Source organism: Ranitomeya imitator, chromosome 4 (assembly GCF_032444005.1).
Source record: "Ranitomeya imitator isolate aRanImi1 chromosome 4, aRanImi1.pri, whole genome shotgun sequence".
Classification (NCBI taxonomy): Eukaryota; Metazoa; Chordata; class Amphibia; order Anura; family Dendrobatidae; genus Ranitomeya; species Ranitomeya imitator.
The window spans coordinates 43,843,502-43,867,426 of NC_091285.1; the positions used below are offsets into that span (position 1 = coordinate 43,843,502).

Genomic DNA, 23,925 nt, shown 5'->3' on the forward strand with positions numbered 1-23,925 from the left:
AAGAAGTTTATTAACCCTTCAGGTGCTTCATGAGAACTAAAGTAATGTGGAAGGAAAAAAAAAAAATGAACATTTTACTTTTTTCACGAAAACTTTGCTTTGGAACCCAAATTTTTATTTTCACAAGGGTATCAGAAGAAAATGGAGCACAAAATTTGGGGCTAGAGCTAGGGATGGAAATACATATTTTTATTTTTTTATTATTTTTACCCAACTAAGGGGGTGATATAAAGGGGAATTTGATTTACTATTTTTTTTTATTTTGAACACAGTGATCAGGTCTATCACAGTGATCAAGATGAACCAATAGGAACATTTTACTATTGTTGCCGGGTGTCGGCCGACAGCGCTACCAAGAAAAGAAAACGCAGACGGTCGGTGGACAGGACCGGGGGATGCAGGAGGGTCTAGGGACACTGGAGGTACTGGGGGGCTCAGGGGACCCCTTTTCTCTCTCCTCTGATATGCTAGATCATATCAGAGGAGAGAGAAATTAAATGGGAAATTTGACTTTTATTTGCGGTCAACCTTATTCCGTGAATAACGGTGATAACACTGGGGTCAGTAAAAACCGACCCAAATCATGTTCTCTGGGGGTCTCAGCAACCTCCGGTAGCGGAGACCCCAGAGAATTTCCAACGCTGGTGGCTCTATAACCTTACTTCTCAGTGTCGTTAAAAAAGCGGCACTGAGGAATAAGTACTCAACTGTCACCATTAAAAGGTGTATCAGCAGTCTTTAAAGGGTTAAATTAAAAGGGAAGTACATATACAGACAATAAAGAGGGCGTTCAAAGTTCTCAGTAAGCACAGAACCACCAATTTACTAATTGAAGATATGGCCACCATTCATTTTAACGCAAGTGCCGAGTTTGGGCCATCTGGAAGTGACAATTTCGGACATCTGAGAAGATCCTACCATCATATTTGGCAATCTCATCATCTGTGTCATCCTTCTTCGCCTTGGACAGAACCCACCTATGAAGAGAGAGGGGCTTTTAAGGATTACTTCTCAACAGTTTATCACAGGAAACAAAGAAGATTGCATTTCTTACCCCTCCAATGTTCCCTTGTCAAATGACTCCGCGACATAGACATCACCATTTGGGACGGGCGCTTTATAAGTAACCTAAAAATAATAAAAGATGAAAGAAGAATTTGGAAGCCAAAAGACAATTAATACAATATTTCAGCCCGTTTTTAAAAAACCCTCAGTGCTATGTCTGTATGTTGAGATCAACACCATTTACTAAGAGTTGAGATGCAGTATCAGGCACAGCCGCAGACGAGAAAGGTGCCGTGTCCTGTGCAAATGCAGATCTTTAAATTAAGAAAAAAATGTAATTTTTAAGAAAGTTTTTTTTTCTAGTGTCAGATAAGCCATTATGGGATTGCAGGTCTGTAGAGTCATTTATCAGCTGATCGAATTGTCTAAGCCAGCACTTGTTTCATAATGGACTTTTGTATTCAAAACAGTAAATTTCAGGCTCGGAGAATACACAAACCTTAGGAGCAGGGGGTGAAGCGCTGGTTTCTGGTGTTAGATCTTCGGCATCATCCATGAGATCATCAATGTCATCTTCTATATCAAGTCCATCGTCGTGGTCATGATCGTGGTCATGGTGGTGATGGTCATGGTGGTGGTGACCATGGTGATGTCCATCATGGGCCTTTATCAGCACGACACCAAGAAGCAGGAAGGTCAGGCAAAAAAGCCACTTCAGATCCATGATCTAAAAAAATAAATAAATAAATGAAATCCCATGCCAATCAGGAGAAACACGCAGTACATAGCAGTAGTAACAGTCATTTTAATTGTATAAATCAATAGTACACATGAACAAGAGACACTTTAAAATATATCTAATCAGAGAAATCTGCTTCTCTCTTTCTGGACTGATCTTCACTCATCTCATGGGTAAAATCTGCCCGATCTGTACCCAGAGACAGCAGACATCCCATTACAGAGATAGGAGGTGTTCTACAGGCTGACAGACATGCTCCTGAACGCACAGTTACACATCTCCATAGAAGTTCATGAGCACCAACTGTCATCTATCTGAGGAATGGGGAAATAGTGTTCACTGAAAACAGATTTCACCCGAGAAATGAGAACTAATGATCAGTACAGGAGCAGAGAAAAGCAGATTTCTCTTATCAGGCATATCTATAATATAACGCTGGGAGCGTCACTCTGTCCGAAGCCTTTATAGACTGCGCAAGCGCCGGCGCAGTCTGAACCCCACAGAGTGACGCAGCCCAGGAGATCGCGGTATGCGAAAGCACTGAACGCACACCGCGATGTCCAACGGAGAAGCAGGGACGTGGCAGGAGGGTGAGTATAAGCTATAATCACCTGTCCCGTTCCAGCGCTGCATGCTGCTCCATCTTTCGGGTCCTCTGCCTGTGACGTTCACAGTTCAGAGGGCGCAATGACGCGCTTAATGCGCGCCGCCCTCTGACTGAACAGTCACAGCCAGAGGAGCCGGAACACGGAGCGGATGCAGCGCTGGATCAGGGCCAGGTGACTATAGCAAGTGTCGGGAGCCTGAGCTAGCGGCGACTCCGGCACCTGACCCCCACAGCGCGCCGGACTCCCCGCCTGCTCAGGCCCCCCAGCACTCGGCGCCCAGCGACGATAGGCGAGTATGTTATATATATATATATATATATATATAGCAGCAGCATACGGGGCATATAATACTATGGAGCATCTTATGGGGCCATCAGCCATAATGGAGCAGTGTACGGGGGCATATACTATGGAGCATCTTATGGGGGCCATAAACCTTTATGGAGCAGTATACGGGGCATATACTATGGAGCATCTTATGGGGGCCATAAACCTTTATGGAGCAGCGTACGGGGCATATACTATGGAGCATCTTATGGGGGCCATCAACCATAATGGAGCAGCATATGAGGCTTGCGCAGTCTATAAAGGCTTTGGACAGAGTGACGCTCCCAGATTATATTATATATAATTTTTTTTTTTTTTAAATTGTGCATATGTGCGGATGCACAAAGTACCAAAGCGTAAAAAAGAACTATGGGTATTTAGCCTAATTGTTGCCCATCAGTAATCGCAGCTTTGGCTTCTTCTTTCTGCAGGATAATCCCGAAGAACCTGTTTTGCAGGCAGCACATTCATCACCAATCCTGACCAACACGGCACCTGGTGGATGCTTCCTTTAAAGGGGTTTTCCACCACTGAGGATTGATCCGTATGATATATTATCAATATGAAGATTGCTGGGGGTCCAACCAGCTGTGATTAGCTCCAGTGTATGGAGTGAAGTGGTCACAACAGCTGGAGACTTGCAGGTTGCAGACCCCCGTATCAATGTATCAGGGGTCTGACCAGACCAGATAGCCCACCCATTGTCGGTCTATGCCCTTGTGGAAACAAACATGCACGCCCGGCCCATGAGAGTGTTTGCTTATTCTCCCTTGAATCCCCATGGACAAACAGTCATCTTCTCTCCAAACATTACCCTGGCACATAGAGCCCCAGCGATGAGCAGTGATGCCGATGAGCCTTCGGCAGAATCACCCTGAAGACGATAGACCTTTAATGGCCTCCTAAGTTAATAAATAACTGTCTGGAGAACACAGGGGCCTCATTCTGCTATTAGCCATTGTATCAGCACTTAGGCTACTTTCACACTTGCATCGTTTGGGCTCCGTTGCAATGCGTCATTTTGGAGAAAAAAAACACATCCTGCAAAGTTGCCCGCAGGATGCGTTTTTTTCTCCATAGACTTGTATTACCGACGCATCGCGACGTATGGACTCATGCCATATGTCGTGCACTGGATGCATCGGTATTTGGCGGACCGTCGTAGCGAAAAAACGTTCAAGGGAACGTTTTTTGGTATGTCGGGTTCTGCATTTTGAACTGCGCAGGCGTGGCAGGAACTCCGCCCCTCCTCCCCGGGACTTCACAATGGGCATCGGACGCGTTGAAACACTGCGTCCGCTGCCCACGTTGTGCAAAAAAAAAAAATCACCACTGTCCGTCGGTACGTTGCGCCGACGCTTTGTGACGGCCCCGTACCGACGGAAGTGTGAAAGAAGCCTTAGATCCAATCTGTGACCGACGCAAGACATGAAGCTTGTACTGGAAATCGCACGCTTCACGTATCGGAACCACAAATTTATTATCATTTAGACCTGGAATTGTAAATACTTATGGTCATCAAGAAGCCGTTCCCACTTCCATGGTTTACCCGTAATAAAGCAATTCTGGGGTGTCGTTTCTTATAACTTTGCATTGTGTGCCTTTCCTCTGTTCTCTGGGGTGTCTCAGCAGCTCCCATATTAAAGGGTGACGTCTGATGAGACAGCGCATTTAAATATCACACACACATACTGTAGTTAGTGGCTGCAGGACATTTACTGCTCATTAATGTCACCAAGGATCCAATCACATAGGGTGTGTGTGTGTGTGTGTGTGTGTGTGTGTGTGTGTGTGTGTGTGTGTGTGTGTGTGTGTGTGTGTGTGTATATATATATCTATATCACACATGTATGATGTATGTATTTGAGCAAAAATGTAGCCAATTTATAAAAAGAGGGAAATAATGAATCTCCAGCAAGCATCTTGATAAAAAACAAAAAAAAAAACCTATAATGGAAAAACAAGGGGAAAAAAGATGAAGCTGAAAAATTTCAAGATAGGAACAACTAGAACAAAAAAAAAAAAACTTAAACTAGGAAAAACTAGACCATGAAAGGCAAAAATGCAATAAGGAATCAGGCGAGTGCGTCACTACTAGTCATCACCCATGTGCAAAACAGCAATTTATGGTGAGAACTGGCAGACAGGGAGGTGCTTCTCATATAGTGGTGGTCTATAGGCCCCTCGTCCCGTAGATATTACTATAGTTTTTTATTTAGCAAATAAAGGGTCTCCTCCGTATGATGATAATTCCTACAATTTCTAAATACATTTTCTGTATCAATCCCTCCATCTCTGCTTGCTGCTCGGCTACATCCGCTCGGCCGCCTACGTTTTTACATCCACCTAAAACTGACAGTTTTTCCCCACATTTGTCATGTTTTTCATTTGTTCTTTTTGCCCCTCACCATTTCTTAAAAAAAAATAATAATGGAGGAAGTAACTTCTATTGTTTTTTTCCCCCCATTGTCACTTAGCAATAAATTAGTTAAAATGTGTATGAAAAATAGAGGAAAACCGATGGTAAACATGTCTTGCGTTTTTCACGGACTTGAATGGCCGAGTCTGAGCGACCAATACAGATGAGTTTAGTAATCGGCACATGGATCCTAGGAGGTGTCAATGACTCCAATAAACCCTATGGGTCAATGTGCTAAATGTGGGGGAGCGCCATGGAGTGCTTTGTGGATGAGGGTAATCGTTTTGTACTGGACTCTGTAGTGGATGGGTAACCAGTGTAATGACTGGCACAAGGTAGAGGAATAGTACACTCCTACCTATGTATATCTAACCCCTTTCGGATGAGAGGATTTTAATTTTTGCACTTTTATTTTTCTCTCCCCTTCTTCCAAGAGCCATAACTTTGATTTTCCTGCCAATATATCCATACAAGGGCTTTTTTTTTTGTTGAATTAGTTGTTTTTACGCCATCTAATTTACCATATCATGTACCAAGACCTGCAACTTTCATTTGTCTGTAAGATGGATCTGTGCAAGTTTTCATGCACATTGAGCACCTGTGAGTTACCCCTGACTTGCAGCCAGTCAGAAGTTATGGGCACAAGTTGGCGGTGACGATAGAAAGGTGAAGACGGCGCCCTAGATTCTCTACCTTCTGGACAGATGTATTGAATCGGATTGAATTGATATATAGGTGTGGAATTCCCAGAGATCCTTTGGTCTGTATATTAGGTTATGTGGAAGAATTAGCAGCGGTATCTATGGTCAAACTGGCGATTGCTAGATTGTTATTCATAGCAAGGAAATTGATAGCTCGGTTCTGGATTAGAGAGGAGCCTCCGACTAAACGAGACTTTCTTACGCAAGCAGATCATATAATTTTAATGGAATAAAGTATATATACTAAGAAATAAACTCAACGTATTGCAAAAGATATGGCAGCCATGGATAGAATGGAATTAGATTTGTGGGGAGGATGCATTATGTTATAGATGATGTTCATACTATACAATTGTATATGGATTGGGGAGAGAATATTGGATGGGAAATGAGGAAGACACTGCGGGGGCCTCGAAGAGGGAGGGATAGGGGGGAAAAGGGGGGGGCAAGTATTGTTCATAAAAATATATGATTATATGTGAACAATAGCTTGATGTCATATGTTATAACTGTTTTCCTTAATAAAAATTTATCTGATTTAAAAAAAAAAAAAAGAAGGTGAAGACTGCAGCGGGCAAGGATAAGGCTGCGTTCACACGTTCCGGTTTTTTCGCGGTTTTTCCCGATAAAATCGCTATAAAACCGCAAAAAAAAACGCATACAAGAAGCATCCCATCATTTAGAATGAATTCCGCATGTTTTGTGCACATGATGCGTTTTTTTCCGCATAAAAAACGCATCAGGCACAAAATCCGGACATGCTCATTTTTTTTGCGGTTTTTATGCGGATTTCCCACTGCAAAATGCATTGGGAAGTGTCCGGAAAAAACCGCGGAAAAACCGCGTCAAAAACGCGGAAAAACCGCGGCAAAAAACGCATGGGGATTTCTTCCGGATTTCATGCAGAAAATGTCCGGTTTTTCACAGGAATTTTCTGCATGAATTCCTGAACGTGTGCACTTAGCCTAAGACGACAGTCAGGGAGCTTCGATTAGAAGTGGCACTTTAAATAAGCAACAGCAGTGGCGTCTGATGCTGGCTAGGTGGTAACACTGTCATTTTCTATGTACGGAGCGGGTACAGCTCCCGAATCCGATCCATACACATGCAACGTGGGCTGACATATGTACAGCAGGGCATGCAAGAAAAATCTATAGAAAAGTATGGTCTTGTTGTCTTTATCCACCACTAGTTGCTAAAACTTTTGTCGCACATACCAGTCTAATATGTACAGGAACAATCCCCTATACTCAAGCTGTGTATCTTGCAATTTACTCTTTTTGAGAGCAGTTCCTCTCCATCAACATTCTGCCAGCACTATAGGAGCTGGAACTTACTCTCCCTTGCTTCCCAGCATGCATTGCTCCTGCCACTGTCCAATAGCATGCTTGGCCTGAGAGACTCCCCCTGACTATATGCATCCTGTCTACAGGGTCATTGCATCTAGAGACTGATCACGTGACAACAGGCAGTGGACCGCGAGTTACACAGAAGGGAGACATCTAGTGGCCGATACTTTGGCGTGAATTTTCAGAAGTAAGACAATTACAATATTAAAAAAAATGATTTCCAGATTGTTCAATTATCACATCAAGATCAAGTGGTCTGGAAGTATAGGAGCCAAACGCTTTGCCTTTTGGACTAGAGTGCATACGAGAGCCTGGCATAATCTGCACTTACGTAAAGCAGCGTATTCATGTGACTAGAGTTGAGCGACCTTGACCTTTTTAGAGTCGAGCCGGGTTTTGCGAAACCCGACTATGTCCAAAGTCGGGTCGAGTGAAATCGGCCGATTATGACGTAAAGTCGGGATCGACCGAAACACGAAACCCAATGCAAGTCAATGGGGCAGCATAGTCGGCAGTGAGTGGGGGCCAGGAAAACACCTAGAGTGGCCATTTTAATGTCAAAACCATCCATTCTTCTTAATGAAGCTTGTCAAGCGTAATTTACCTTATAATAATTGGAAGGCATTTGAAATTGGGGGTCATTTGGCTAAAGTTGTGGGGGGTAGGGCTGGTTCAAGTAATTAGTGGGCCCAGGAAATCTGGACCACGTCACGGCAGTGGAGCAGGGAGAGGTAAGTATTTCAACTTTGCAAGTGCTGTGAACCTGAGCAAGCAGGGGGGGCCCACTCGTTGGCATTGGCACTGGCACAGGGCCCCTCAAAGTACAGCGGTGTGTTTGCACGGCGGGGGCGCCTCCCACCGGCAGCAACACTTTTGCGTACTATGAGAGGCCCTGTGCCAGTGACGTCGCCAACTAGTATTCCTCCCCCCACCTGATGAAGGAACCTGCACTTTCATCTGCACCTTCCTCTTTGTCCCCGTGTAAGGTGGTATGGTATGCGGGAAGAGCAACCTGACTTTCAGCAGGGTCACAATGTTGTTGTGTAGCGTGCACGGGGAATGTTGCGTTATGGGTCAATGTACCAGCAGACTCATCTATCACTGGCTGGGCAATGGGCACGATGAAGTGGAAACACAGATATAGGCCCAAAGAAGAAAGTGGGCTAAATGCAGTTCAAAATTGGTAACACAGGAATAACCAGGGGGCATTGCAGTGGAGGACAACTGGAATGAGAGGCTGACACAGAGAGTAGGGCCAAATCAGTAAGTAGTCGAAATGCAGTTCAAAATTGGCAACCGTAGTAAACAGGCGGCACAGCTTTGTTCAGTGGAGGAGAACAGCAAGGAGTGGCAGACACCGATAGTAGGCCCCAACCCAACTAGTAGGCCAAATGCAGTCTAACATTAACAACTACTTAACGAGCGCCTGAAAACGGAATTTCAGGACAGGAAACCAGGAGAACAGCAAGGAGCGGCAGACACCGATAGTAGGCCCCAAACCAACTAGTACGCCAAATGCAGTCTAACATTAACAACTACTTAACGAGAGGCTGAAAATGGTATTTCAGGACAGGAAACCAGGAGAACAGCAAGGAGTGGCAGACACCGATAGTAGGCCCCAAACCAACTAGTACGCCAAATGCAGTCTAACATTAACAACTACTTAACGAGAGGCTGAAAATGGTATTTCAGGACAGGAAACCAGGAGAACAGCAAGGAGTGGCAGACACCGATAGTAGGCCCCAAACCAACTAGTACGCCAAATGCAGTTGTTCCATTTAACCACAATTTAATGAGAGCCTGAAGATAGAAGCTCAGGAAAGGCAACCTGGGGAACACCTTGGAGTGTAACACACCATCTCTCTCCACCCCATACCCATTTTGTAGGCCTAATGCTGTGTACTTTTCTACAACTACTAAACGAGAGTCGGAAGACCGAAGCAATGGCAAGGAAACCTGGGGAACACCTTGGAGTGTAACACACCATCTCTCTCCACCCCATACCCAATTTGTAGGCCTAATGCAGCCTACTTTCCGACACCTACTAAACGAGAGCATGAAGATCGAAGCTCAGGAAAGGCAACCTGGGGAACACCTTGGAGTGTAACACACCATCTCTCTCCACCCCATACCCATTTTTTAGGCCTAATGCAGTGTACTTTTCTACAACTACTAAACGAGAGTCGGAAGACCGAAGCAATGGCAAGGAAACCTGGGGAACACCTTGGAGTGTAACACACCATCTCTCTCCACCCCATTCCCCATTTTTTAGGCCTAATGCAGCCTACTTTCCGACACCTACTAAACGAGAGCATGAAGATCGAAGCTCAGGAAAGGCAACCTGGGGAACACCTTGGAGTGTAACACACCATCTCTCTCCACCCCATACCCATTTTGTAGGCCTAATGCTGTGTACTTTTCTACAACTACTAAACGAGAGTCGGAAGACCGAAGCAATGGCAAGGAAACCTGGGGAACACCTTGGAGTGTAACACACCATCTCTCTCCACCCCATACCCAATTTGTAGGCCTAATGCAGCCTACTTTCCGACACCTACTAAACGAGAGCATGAAGATCGAAGCTCAGGAAAGGCAACCTGGGGAACACCTTGGAGTGTAACACACCATCTCTCTCCACCCCATACCCATTTTGTAGGCCTAATGCTGTGTACTTTTCTACAACTACTAAACGAGAGTCGGAAGACCGAAGCAATGGCAAGGAAACCTGGGGAACACCTTGGAGTGTAACACACCATCTCTCTCCACCCCATACCCAATTTGTAGGCCTAATGCAGCCTACTTTCCGACACCTACTAAACGAGAGCATGAAGATCGAAGCTCAGGAAAGGCAACCTGGTGAAAACCTTGGAGTGTAACACAACCTGTCTCTACACCCCATACCAAATTTGTAGGCCTAATGCAGCGTAGTTTCCACCAACTACTAAACGAGAGCCGGAAGATCGAAGCTCATGAAAGGCAACCCGGGGAACACCTTGGAGTGTAACACAACCTCTCTCTACACCACGAAAGGGCTGATTCTTAGGAAGGAAGGCTGTTGTAAATAAGCATTGCGCGTCCGAGGGTGATTATATTCTTATTCGGTATCTACTCACCCTCGGACGCGCCATGCTTCTTGATTTGTAATTAATGTTTATTTGCAATGTGCTTTTGACTTACTCAATTATTTTTTTAATTATTGATTTTATTAAATTAATAGTTTAACATCTTATTGGAAATAATTTAAAGGAGACGCGACAGGACAACACTCGGTGGATGCCATATCTGTGTTAACAACTCCAAAAAACTTTCAGTTAACTTCTTGCAGGAGAAAGAAATTGTAGCTGTTGGACCTTTGTAGTACAGTTCCAGATATTTGTTGTGTGTTTGTTTTGATTGTTAAAATGTCTGCATTTGAGATCTCAACACGATCTTATTTTTTATAATCAAATTAATTTTTTTTATATTTAATGATGTTGGTTCAAGGGGTACACGGGCAGCAATAGACAGGTCAGTGGAGGCCTAGTGGAAGGAGTGACGGCAGACAGGCATCAAAGGCCTAACATTGGGCTGGCTGTAGGCAAGTTAAAATTGGTTCCAGGGGAACACGGCCATCAGTGGCCTGGTCAGTGTAGTTGTAGTTGAAAGAACGGGACGCAGACAGGCTTCGAAGGCCTAACATAATAACATAGGGTTGGCTGTAGGCAAGTTAAAATTGGTTCCAAGGGAACACGGCCATCAGTGGCCTGGTCAGTGTAGTTGTAGTTGAAAGAACGGGACGCAGACAGGCTTCGAAGGCCTAACATAACAAACTTGGGCTGGCTGTAGGCACTTTTAAATTTGTTCCAGGGGTACATGGGCAGCAGTGTATGGTCAGTGGAAGTCTAGTGGAAGGAGTGACCGCAGACAGGCTTCCAAGGCCTAACATAACAAACTTGGGCTGGCTGTAGGCACTTTTAAATTGGTTCCAGGGGTACACGGGCAGCAGTGGTCTGGTCAGTGGAAGTCTAGTGGAAGGAGTGACCGCAGACAGGCTTCCAAGGCCTAACATAACAAACTTGGGCTGGCTGTAGGCACTTTTAAATTGGTTCCAGGGGTACACGGGCAGCAGTGGTCTGGTCAGTGGAAGTCTAGTGGAAGGAGTGACCGCAGACAGGCTTCCAAGGCCTAACATAACAAACTTGGGCTGGCTGTAGGCACTTTTAAATTGGTTCCAGGGGTACACGGGCAGCAGTGGTCTGGTCTGTGGAAGTCTAGTGGAAGGAGTGACCGCAGACAGGCTTCGAAGGCCTAACATAACAAACTTGGGTTGGCTGTAGGCACTTTTAAATTGGTTCCAGGGGTACACGGGCAGCAGTGGTCTGGTCAGTGGAAGTCTAGTGGAAGGAGTGACCGCAGACAGGCTTCGAAGGCCTAACATAACAAAATTGGGCTGGCTGTAGGCACTTTAAATTGGTTCCAGGGGTACATGGGCAGCAGTGTATGGTCAGTGGAAGTCTAGTGGAAGGAGTGACGGCAGACAGTCTTCGAAGGCCTAACATAACAAAATTGGGCTGGCTGTAGGCACTTTAAATTGGTTCCAGGGGTACATGGGCAGCAGTGTATGGTCAGTGGAAGTCTAGTGGAAGGAGTGACGGCAGACAGTCTTCGAAGGCCTAACATAACAAAATTGGGCTGACTGTAGGCACTTTTAAATTGGTTCCAGGGTAACACGGCCAGCAGTGGCCTGGTCAGTGTAGTAGTTGTAGAAAGAAGGGACCGCAGACAGGCTTCGAAGGCCTAACATAACAAAAATGTCAAAACAATGGTATTGTCAGTGCCAGGCATTGAAGGATGTCAGCGCCTAGACTACACATTGGTGAAGCTGTGAGAGATAATTTTGCTAGTGGTAGAGCACTGTTTGAGCTGGGGGGGGGGGAACTGTCTTGTGGCCGGCGGTACAGGCACAGGGCCCCTCAAATTACAACGGTGTGTTTGACGTTGGGTGCGCACCACCACCGCCAGAGACACTTTATTGTACTATGAGGGACCCAGTGGCAGTGCCGTCGACCAAAAGCGGCCACACCCACCTCTTCAGACAAACAGCACTCTCAAGGGTCCAAGCGCAAAGTGGCGATAGCACGGCCCCGTGTGGGGAGTTTGGCCATTTCGTGAGGTGGAAACATGTCGTATGCTGGACAATCAGGTGAAGAAAATTACGAGATTGGAAAAGTCATTCAGAATAGTCCACAGGCAAGACCTTTTCATAGGAAAGCTAGGTGTCAGCCGGGCAGGGTGGGGCAAAAGATTTTGAAATCCAGTTGTGGTTCATTTTAATGAAGGTTAGATCATCTACATTTTGGGTAGCCAGACGAGTCCTTTTTTCTGTTAGTATTGAACCTGCAGCACTGAATACTCTTTCTGATAGGACACTAGCTGCCGGGCAAGCAAGCTCCTGCAATGCATATTCTGCCAATTCTGGCCAGGTGTCTAATTTGGATGCCCAGTAATCAAATGGGAATGACGGTTGAGGGAGAACGTCGATAAGGGATGAAAAATAGTTTGTAACCATACTGGACAAATGTTGTCTCCTGTCACTTTGAATTGATGCTGCAGTACCTGTCCTGTCTGCGGTCATAGAAAAATCACTCCACAACCTGGTCAGAAAACCCCTCTGGCCAACGCCACTTCTGATTTCTGCCCCTCTAACACCTCTGGTCTGCTGGCCCCTGGAGCTCGTGTGAGAACGATCACGGGCGCTGTGTGCAGGGAATGCCAGAAGCAAACGGTCAACAAGAGTTGATTGTTTTGTTGCTAATATTAGTTCCAAGTTCTCATGTGGCATAATATTTTGCAATTTGCCTTTATAGCGAGGATCAAGGAGGCAGGCCAACCAGTAATCGTCATCGTTCATCATTTTTGTAATGCGTGTGTCCCTTTTGAGGATACGCAAGGCATAATCCGCCATGTGGGCCAAAGTTCCCGTTGTCAAATCTGCGGTTGTGCTTGGTTGAGGGGCAGTTGCAGGCAAATCTACGTCACTTGTGTCCCTCAAAAAACCAGAACCCGGCCTTGCCACGCCACCAATTTCCCGTGCCCCCGGGAAAGCTTCCTCATTAAAAATATACTCATCCCCATCATCCTCCTCATCCTCCACCTCCTCTTCGCCCGGTACCTCGTCATGTACACTGCCCTGACCAGACAATCGCTGACTGTCATCAAGGCTTTCCTCTTCCTCTGGTGCAGACGCCTGATCCTTTATGTGCGTCAAACTTTGCATCAGCAGACGCATTAGGGGGATGCTCATGCTTATTATGGCGTTGTCTGCACTAACCAGCCGTGTGCATTCCTCAAAACACTGAAGGACTTGACACATGTCTTGAATCTTCGACCACTGCACACCTGACAACTCCATGTCTGCCATCCTACTGCCTGCCCGTGTATGTGTATCCTCCCACAAAAACATAACAGCCCGCCTCTGTTCGCACAGTCTCTGAAGCATGTGCAGTGTTGAGTTCCACCTTGTTGCAACGTCTATGATTAGGCGATGCTGGGGAAGGTTCAAAGAACGCTGATAGGTCTGCATACGGCTGGAGTGTACAGGCGAACGGCGGATATGTGCGCAAAGTCCACGCACTTTGAGGAGCAGGTCGGATAACCCCGGATAACTTTTCAGGAAGCACTGCACCACCAGGTTTAAGGTGTGAGCCAGGCAAGGAATGTGTTTCAGTTGGGAAAGGGAGATGGCAGCCATGAAATTCCTTCCGTTATCACTCACTACCTTGCCTGCCTCAAGATCTACAGTGCCCAGCCACGACTGCGTTTCTTGCTGCAAGAACTCGGACAGAACTTCCGCGGTGTGTCTATTGTCGCCCAAACACTTCATAGCCAATACAGCCTGCTGACGTATGCCAGTAGCTGCCCCATAATGGGAGACCTGGTGTGCAACAGTGGCAGGTGCGGATGGAGTGTTTGTGCGACTGCGGTCTGTGGACGAGCTCTTGCTTCTGCAGGAGGACGAGGAGGAGGAGGAGGAGGAGGGGGTGCGAACGGCTACAGCCAATTGATTACTAGACCGTGGGCTAGGCAGAACTGTCCCAAACTTGCTGTCCCCTGTGGACCCTGAATCCACCACATTTACCCAGTGTGCCGTGATGGACACGTAACGTCCCTGGCCATGCCTACTGGTCCATGCATCTGTTGTCAGGTGCACCTTTGTGCTCACAGATTGCCTGAGTGCATGGACGATGCGCTCTTTAACATGCTGGTGGAGGGCTGGGATGGCTTTTCTGGAAAAAAAGTGTCGACTGGGTAGCTCGTAGCGTGGTACAGCGTAGTCCATCAGGTCTTTGAAAGCTTCGCTTTCAACTAACCGGTAGGGCATCATCTCTAACGAGATTAGTCTAGCTATGTGGGCGTTCAAACCCTGTGTACGCGGATGCGAGGCTAAGTATTTCCTTTTTCTAACCATAGTCTCATGTAGGGTGAGCTGGACTGGAGAGCTGGAGATCGTGGAACTAGCGGGGGTGCCGGTGGACATGGCAGACTGAGAGACGGTGGGAGATGGTATTGTTGCCGCCGGTGCCCTAGATGCAGTGTTTCCTACTACGAAACTGGTGATTCCCTGACCCTGACTGCTTTGGCCTGGCAAAGATACCTGCACAGATACAGCAGGTGGTGCGCTAAATGGTGGTCCTACACTGCCGGAAGGGATGTTGCGTTGATGACTAGCTTCATTGGCCGAGGGTGCAACAACCTTAAGGGACGTTTGGTAGTTAGTCCAAGCTTTCAAATGCATGGTGGTTAAATGTCTATGCATGCAACTAGTATTGAGACTTTTCAGATTCTGACCTCTGCTTAAGGAAGTAGAACATTTTTGACAGATGACTTTGCGCTGATCAATTGGATGTTGTTTAAAAAAATGCCAGACTGCACTCTTTCTAGCATCGGATACCTTTTCAGGCATTGCAGACTGAGCTTTAACCGGATGGCCACGCTGTCCTCCACCAGGTTTTGGCTTTGCCACGCGTTTTGGGCAAGATACGGGCCCGGCAGATGGAACCTGTGGCGATGTTGATGCCTGCTGCGGCCCCTCCTCCTCCTCTGCTTCAGAACTGCTGCCGCCTGCACCCTGTTCCCCCAATGGCTGCCAATCGGGGTCAAGAACTGGGTCATCTAATAACTCTTCTTGTACCTCCTGCGCAACTTCGTCTGTGTCACCGTGTCGTTCGGTGGTATAGCGTTCGTGATGGGGCAACATAGTCTCATCAGGGTCTGATTCTTGATCAGCACCCTGCGAGGGCAATGTTGTGGTCTGAGTCAAAGGACCAGCATAGTAGTCTGGCTGTGGCTGTGCGTCAGTGCACTCCATGTCAGATTCAATTTGTAATGGGCATGGACTGTTAACTGCTTCACTTTCTAAGCCAGGGACGGTATGTGTAAAGAGCTCCATGGAGTAACCCGTTGTGTCGCCTGCTGCATTCTTCTCTGTTGTTGTTTTTGCTGAAGAGGACAAGGAAGTGACTTGTCCCTGACCGTGAACATCCACTAACGACGCGCTGCTTTTACTTTTACCAGTTTCACGAGAGGAGGCAAAAGAGCTAGAGGCTGAGTCAGCAAGATAAGCCAAAACTTGCTCTTGCTGCTCCGGCTTTAAAAGCGGTTTTCCTAATCCCAGAAAAGGGAGCGTTCGAGGCCTTGTGTAGCCAGACGACGAACCTGGCTCCACAGCTCCAGACTTAGGTGCAATATTTTTTTCCCCACGACCACCTGATGCTCCACCACTACCACTACCCTCATTACCAGCTGACAATGAACGCCCCCGGCCACGACCTCTTCCACTAGACTTCCTCATTGTTTTAAAAACGTAACCAAACTAACGTTATTTGTTGCAGTCACACAACTTACACGGTGAGCTATAACTTCAGTATGATTTAGCTACCCCTTTACAGGTTGGTGAGACCACAGCGAAAATCAGGCCCAATGTTACACACTCTTTTTTTGGTGGCTGCAAATTAGAGAGATGCCCCACACGCAGGACTGTCACTGAAGCACAAATGTTAATATTAATGTCACACTATTATTTTTTTTTTATTTTTATTTTTTTCAGGAACACTTTAGAAACCCCCCCAAAAAAAAAAAAATAGATTTTTGCAGGGAGAATTTAGAAAACAAATGTAACTAACTATATGCTTTCTATGGGCCACTGAGTGAGAGATGACGCACACAGGAATCAGGAGTGGCACACAAGCCCAGAGGCCAATATTTTTCTACCAATGATTGATGGAGTTATTTTCTCTGGTAGATTTTGGAACCCAAATCAAGGAAAAAAAATATAGGCTTTCTATGGACCACAATTGGAGAGAGAGAGAGAGAGAGATGGCACACCCAGGAGTCAAGACTGGCACACAAGCAGAAAGGCCAATATTAATCTCCCACTGTTTTTTTTGGTTGTTTTTTTTTTTTTTTTTCAGGGAGACTTTAGAAAAAAAAATAATAAAAAAAATATGATTTTATCAGGAAGAATTTAGAAACCAAATAAAATAAAATGATTTTTTCAGGGAGAATTTATAAAACAAATAAAACCAAAAATAGGCGTTCTATGGCCCACTGACAGAGAGAGAGAGAGATGGAACGCTTAGTACTGGCACACAAGCCCAAAGGGCAATATTAATCTCCCTTTTTTTTTCCAGGGAGAATTTCTAAAACCCAAAAAAAAAAAAAAAATAGGCTTTCTATGGCCCACTATTTGTGAGAGAGATGGGACGCTCAGGACTGGCACAGATGGCACGCTCAGGACTGGCACAGAAGCCCAGAGGCCAATATTAATCTCCCTTTTTTTCTGGGAGAATTTATAAAACCAAAAAAATATTTAAATAGGCTTTCTATGGCCCACTATTTGTGAGAGAGATGGCACGCTCAGGACTGGCACAGATGGCACGCTCACAACTGGCACACAAGCCCAGAGGCCAATATTAATCTCCCTTTTTTCAGGGAAAATTTATAAAACCAAAAAAAAAATTAAATAGGCTTTCTATGGCCCACTATTTGTGAGAGAGATGGCACGCTCAGGACTGGCACAGATGGCACGCTCACAACTGGCACACAAGCCCAGAGGCCAATATTAATCTCCCTTTTTTCAGGGAAAATTTATAAAACAAAAAAAAAAATTAAATAGGCTTTCTATGGCCCACTATTTGTGAGAGAGATGGCACGCTCAGGGCTGGCACAGATGGCACGCTCAGGACTGGCACACAAGCCCAGAGGCCAATATTAATCTCCCTTTTTTTCAGGGAGAATTTATAAAACCCAAAAAAAAATAAAATAGGCTTTCTATGGCCCACTATTTGTGAGAGAGATGGCACACTCAGGACTGGCACACAAGCCCAAAGGCCAATATTAATCTCCCACTGTATTTTTATCAGGGAGAATTTATACACCCCACAAAAAAAAATACAGAAAAATGAAAAGGCTTTCTATGGCCCACTATGTGAGAGAGATGGCACACACAGGGATGGCACTCTAGCAGAAATGCCAAATTGCCAATCTTAATCTCCCACCAAAAAAAAAAAAAAAAACAGGGAATGTCCTACAATTACTATCTCCCTGCCTGCAGTAATCTCAGCCAGGTATGGCAGGCAGCTACTATCTCCCTGCCTGCAGTAATCTCAGCCAGGTATGGCAGGCAGCAATAAGGAGTGGACTGATGCACAAATGAAATAAAAAGTGTGGACAAACAAAAAAGATAGCTGTGCAGAAAGGAAGGAACAAGAGGATTTGTGCTTTGAAAAAAGCAGTTGGTTTGCACAGCGGCGTACACACAGCAATGCAGCTATCAGGGAGCCTTCTAGGGCAGCCCAATGAGCTACAGCGCTGAGGGGAAAAAAAAAAAAAAAAAAACTTCCACTGTCCCTGCACACCGAGGGTGGTGTTGGACAGTGCAAATCGCTGCAGCACAAGCGGTTTTGTGGTTAATGGACCCTGCCTAACGCTATCCCTGCTTCTGACAAAGCGGCAGCAACCTCTCCCTAAGCTCAGATCAGCAGCAGTAAGATGGCGGTCGGCGGGAACGCCTCTTTATAGCCCCTGTGACGTCGCAGACAGCAAGCCAATCACTGCAATGCCCTTCTCTAAGATGGTGGGGACCAGGACCTATGTCATCACGCTGCCCACACTCTGCGTTTACCTTCATTGGCTGAGAAATGGCGCTTTTCGCGTCATTGAAACGCGACTTTGGCGCGAAAGTCGCGTACCGCATGGCCGACCCCGCACAGGGGTCGGATCGGGTTTCATGAAACCCCGACTTAGCCAAAAGTCGGCGACTTTTGAAAATGTTCGACCCGTTTCGCTCAACCCTACATGTGACTGATAGGCTTTAAAGGTGCAGGAAGCTTCACAGTAACAGGTCCCATTAAATGCTAAGTTGTGTGTCAGTCGGCTTATCCCCAACGCCAGCAGCTGACCTGAAGCCCTTCTCCTCCCCCCCTTTGGCTATGAATGAGAACAAATATGGACGGCAGCAGGTTGTGTCCACAAGATGGCGATAGTGCTATGATTAACCCACATGGTCATTTACCCTTACAGCATCAAAAAGTGATGCAAGATACAGGCCGCAGAATCCCCTGCATCTGCACAAGATCAAAAACCCCTTAAAGCCCAATATTAAATGGCTTCCAGACAGATGTCAGCCTCAGTATATGTGGTGCTGCTGGGGGCATGATAAGAGCAGCTGCAGGCAGGACCCTAAAGCCTGGGAATGAATGCTGGTAAAGGTAGCCATACACATGATAACCATTCCGCTCACTGTCAGTACAACACCCCACATCCCACAAATGACATATTTCACTAAAGCAAGGGGAGATAAGTGGCTGGCGGCTCCGGAGCCTGCTTATGTCTAGGGAAAACTAAAACTGAACAAGAATAATTCTTGCCGTCACATTCTTGCTCTAACCGTGGCCGTCCTCCCAGCATCCGCCACGTAAATGAACCCTTATGTCAGGATACATCAGTACTGGAGGTTCTGCAACATTGATACAACTCACAGATCAGTGCAAGAAGGAAACTACAAAGCTCCGTATTTGCCGATACTTCACCATTATCTGGCTATGATCTGCCCAGTGACCCGCATCGGTAAGTCCAGGTTACTGGGCAGAGCAGGACAGATGGCGTTCTAAGCCCCAAGAGCTCTCACATGACCCCATCGACCTTGGAAATCAAGGATTGATTCTAACTTTCCCAAAAGTGGATGAAGTACCAAAGATCGGCAGGTAATATGAATGAAAAAATAAAAATCAGAGACGTAACAAGCAAATGATGGGTCGACTTCAAGTGCCCACTAATAGGATTACAGGAAAAACTCTGGAAAATAGTGCACGTGAAAGGGGATCATAGCGCAGAAGACGTCTGTCCAGGTGGTGATGAGAAACGTCTGTCCTCAGCTTACAGAGCACTGCGCGGAGCCCATGAGGCTAAAAAGACTCCAATATGTATGCAGTAAACCTAGTGTCCACCATGAGTAACGGCGCCCCCTTATGGAGCCTATGGCGTGACAGAGCATGCACAATATTGCCTATGGGCAGGTCTATGACGTGGCCTTGTGCACGCTGCCCAGGGAGTAGTGCACATGACTGCAGTGCTTACATGCTGCATTACTAGTATTGATGCCAGTCGTAAAGCACAAAGCAGCCCGTGGCTCATGACTGGCAGCAGGGGTCACATGCTAGTGAAGCCTGGAGGGACCGCTGGAGAAGAAGCACTCAATCTGCTTCTTGAAGGAGGACAGTGTTTTTTTATTTTTAATTTGCAGTTTTTCCAGGTCCCCAACCGCTGCTATAGAGAAATGGATGCAGATTTCTTTATTCTAACAAAGTTCTCTGTAACTATTGCACTGCAATTGTTTTGGAAAAATCAACTGTGTCGCCTGTGTTTTTTATACAGGAGTGGTCTGGAGGAGGCGTCTCACACTGCTGCAGCACTTGCTGCTGATCTGGATCGTTCATTATTACCTGTACCCTTTTGCACACTGCAATCTGACTGATGAAGATCATGAGACCGAAACATCATATATTTTTGGATTGCCTGCACAAAATTGTCTTCTTACAGCATTTCCCTGAATCCCTAAGTTTTCTTCAAGGTTTATATGGGGTAAGATCCTACTTGGGCACTACCCACAGGAGCGCCGTAATCACCATTTTGAAAGTTATGGGAGGAGACCGCCCACTGGACTAGGGCAGCATAGTTAGCACATGAGACACTGCAGAAAAAAGTTAAAGGGGTTGTCCACTACTCTGAATCCTCATCTATACAGGCCTTCAGTGCCGTTCCAGCATTCTTACCACTGGCTATCAGGGGGTCCATATGACATTGTTATGTGATTTTGTGGTCAATCAAAACTGGCTTTGTTCTCCTCTCATAGGAACATAATTGACCAAGGCTATGAGAGATGCAGCAGCTCTCGCGTCCTCTGGAAGCCTTGGTTTTTCCATAGGAGTGAAGCCAGCACTGTTTTCCCACAAAAAAACCCATAACAGTGACATACGGGGTCCGGGAGAACCAGTACAGACATCGCTGGAACTTCTACGGCATCAGAGGCCAGTATAGATGTTATCAGAGGGATTAAGAAGGAGTAGTCTGAAAAGTGAACAACCCCTTTAATTCTTCAGACATGGGGACCTGACAAGTTCCCTTTTAAAGCCTTCGTAGTATTTAAAGGGCTGTCCGACCTAAGCAGCAAGACCTGCAGATACTATGGCCCCGATTCATCATTGCTTTTAACCCAGAATCTGAGCATAAAAACCTTTGAAAAAAAAAAAGTCATGTAAAATTTCGGTGCAAAGCTGCGTTAAAATTCTGTGATACTTTGCATTCTCATGCCATTTTTGCCCAGCACTGACAAAGGGCCTGGAGCTGAGGCAAGTTTGTCAAATTCAGTCCCCAGTTGGAGTAAAATTTGTGGTGGGCCGCATAACTGCAAGTAAACAAATCGCACAAGTATAATGCACATTTCTCCATCCAGTTACTGCAATATTACAACCCTCATCGCCCCATGGACTTCCGGGCCACCATAGCTACTCGTGTCCCATCGTTATGCCAGGAGACAGTGAGGAAGACTCTGCCTGATCTACACAGGTCATTGTGCCCTTCCTGTAGACGTCAGGGATGTGCCTGCACAGGAGCACTGGGACGCGCGTTTCACGCTGGTACTTTTGAATATTGACAACAGAAATAAGTCAGCAGGGAGGGGGCGCCACCGTCAGGGGCGCCACCGTGTGTGCAGATAGCAGGATGCCGTTATCTACCAGATGCCCCAAGTGATGTCAGAGAGGTGCAGGATATCTCCCGTATCCTCAGGATGGACATATATGCCTATACACAAGTGACGCCACCTATACATCACCTGTAAGTGACAAGTCACCTAGATCAGCATCATTTACACCTGCAGATAATAATAATAATCTTTATTTATATAGCGCCAACATATTCCGCAGCGCTTTACAGTTTAACAGTTTCAAACACAAAAGTCATAAGTAACAACGTTAGCAATACAATAATTAAAGCAAAATAAGAGGACCCTGCTCGTGAGAGCTTACAGTCTACAATGAGGTGGGGAGATACAAAGTACAGGTGTGTATTTACAATGATGTATTTACAATCATGGTCCAGCCATCTTCAGGGGTTGGGGAATAGATGGGGATAGTGAATGGGCTACACACACACAAACATAAAATGACTGATTACTGAATGTGATAGGCCGCTCTGAACAAATGTGTTTTGAGCGAGCGCCTAAAACTATGCAAATTATGGATGGTCCTAATATCTTGGGGTAGAGCATTCCAGAGGATTGGCGCAGCACGGGAGAAGTCTTGGAATATATACAGATACAGAAAGCAAAGTGATTTTCAGCATTTCTATACCATTCCTGGAGCCCCTTCATTCATACCAGTCACTCCTGGCCCTGCCGACTGAGGCTGAGCGCCCGATCCACAGGAGCACTTAGTCTAAAGTGTCAAAACCAGCATGACGCTGTAGCACCCTTCATCAGGAATCACCTGCCATCTTCCAGCTTGTTTAATTTTTTTTTTTTTTAAGTAAATAAACTGCTTCCGTCACCCTCCACAGGTCTGACAGCACCGACAGCACTGCAGCCAATCAGTGACTGAGCAGATCGTGCTGACAATGCAGGCGGAGCCATTGAGGGAGGTCTCAGATTGTGGTTGTCCACAGCGCTGCTGCCAGACACTGGGAACAGCGACCGGACCTGGGGAGGAGGAATAAAGGACACTTGTTTTTAACTGACCGTGGGGGTTTTGCAAGTCATTGTGGAGCCCCTCCATGTTAAGGCGCCCGCTAAAGACAATTATTTTGGAAGGTGGGGGTCACTAAACATGGGGGAGGGGTGCAGACACTGGTGACAAGGAGGGGATCAATTGGGGAATTTAAGGTGAAAGCTACAGAAAATTCATTTTAAAGTGGGTGTGGCTAATGGATAGATAGCACCGCCTTTTAAAGAGGCAGACTGTATAATATAGCTATATATGAGGCTCCAAGGGGCAGCAATAATGTAGAATAGTCCAGAATGCACACATATAGGTCTATGGGCGAGCAACGTCGTGCAGTCGGGCTCGGTTTACGGCCTGTTAGGGCTGTGAGGATGAATGGGCAGCACTGTGTATGTGAGGCCTAGTGTCATGGCCCTGACAGCCGGTGTACAGGCGGCCCAGGCCTCGCTACATCACCCTCCCAGGGTGCAGCAGACGCACCGTGCCCTCTCCCTCCGCAGCACTCACCGCCTGTACACAGTTCTCCCTCCCGCTCCAGTCACCCGCCAGCTGCCGCCGCTGCACCGACCGCTCCGTCACGTGTCCTGCCGGGAGTGAAGCAGAAGGGGAGGAGCCACGTACTAAAAGCTAAGGCACAGCTTCTGCGAACACCCACACTGGTCACGCCTGTTACTCGGTTTACTATTGGTCACTCAACGCATTGTGGGCGAGACTAATGAGAGATATCGAAATATCATTGGTTAAAGCGGCCGCCAATCGTTTGAGGGGCGGAGACCTTCCAGGACCTTCTCTTCGTGGACCGCTAGGATTGGTTGGCGGGGGTTGAAGAGGAAGCACGCTGATTGGCTGCGGGGAGGGGTCGGCTGGGTGTTGAGGAAAGAGGAAGTAAAATGGTAAATGAGTCCTAAAAATAATCCATTCATTGAAGCATCACACGAGCGCGCGTCACCGCCCGGGCGGCGGAGCAAAGGCCGCGGCGTGTGGCGGTGTGAGGCGGCGGGGGAGCGCTTACCACGCCGCTCCTGTGAGAGGGTTATGTTGGGTGGGGTCAGAGCGTGTTCCTGACATTCTCCTCTGCCCACGGACGGGCCTGAGCCGCACAGACCGCTGAGGACTCTGCCCTGACAGTGCCGGGAACCGCTGCTGACCCCTGGAATCGCTGCTGACCTCACCGCTGCCTTTGTGACTTTTATCTCTTTAGTTTCTTCTCCGTTGTTGGAAAAAAAACTGCAGCAAATTTTATGTATAGTGCAATGAGAGGAGAAAGTGTAACTCCGACCAGTGGGGATGAGCACAGGCAGCGGTGTAACTAGAGGCTGATGGGGCCACCTACGTGTCAGTCAGATGTATGGGCCCCTGTAGCGTTCTAAATCTTATAGATATGTGCCCCCCCAATAAATAATTACCACAGCTTGTACTAATGCCACCCATCCGTGCCCCCTCCTGGTATAATGTCACCATCCGGTGCCCCCTCCTGGTATAATATCCCCATCCTGTGCCTCTTCCTGGTATAATGTCCCCAT

At 46.7% G+C, this 23,925-nt stretch overlaps 1 protein-coding gene across 2 annotated transcripts in view; it reads right to left on the reverse strand.

The window, feature by feature from the left end:
• Nucleotides 1-23,045, reverse strand: part of CANX (calnexin) — a 53,960-nt gene extending 30,915 nt beyond the window's left edge. For both annotated transcript variants that reach the window (XM_069763609.1, XM_069763608.1), the window contains exons 1-4: nucleotides 22,910-23,045; nucleotides 1,505-1,732; nucleotides 1,055-1,128; nucleotides 919-977 (exon numbers count right to left, since the gene is read on the reverse strand). In XM_069763609.1, the coding sequence (XP_069619710.1) occupies nucleotides 919-977; nucleotides 1,055-1,128; nucleotides 1,505-1,729 (358 nt within the window). In that variant the 5' untranslated portion in view covers nucleotides 1,730-1,732; nucleotides 22,910-23,045. The remainder of the gene's footprint in view (nucleotides 1-918; nucleotides 978-1,054; nucleotides 1,129-1,504; nucleotides 1,733-22,909) is intronic.
• Nucleotides 23,046-23,925: the final 880 nt, after the last annotated feature.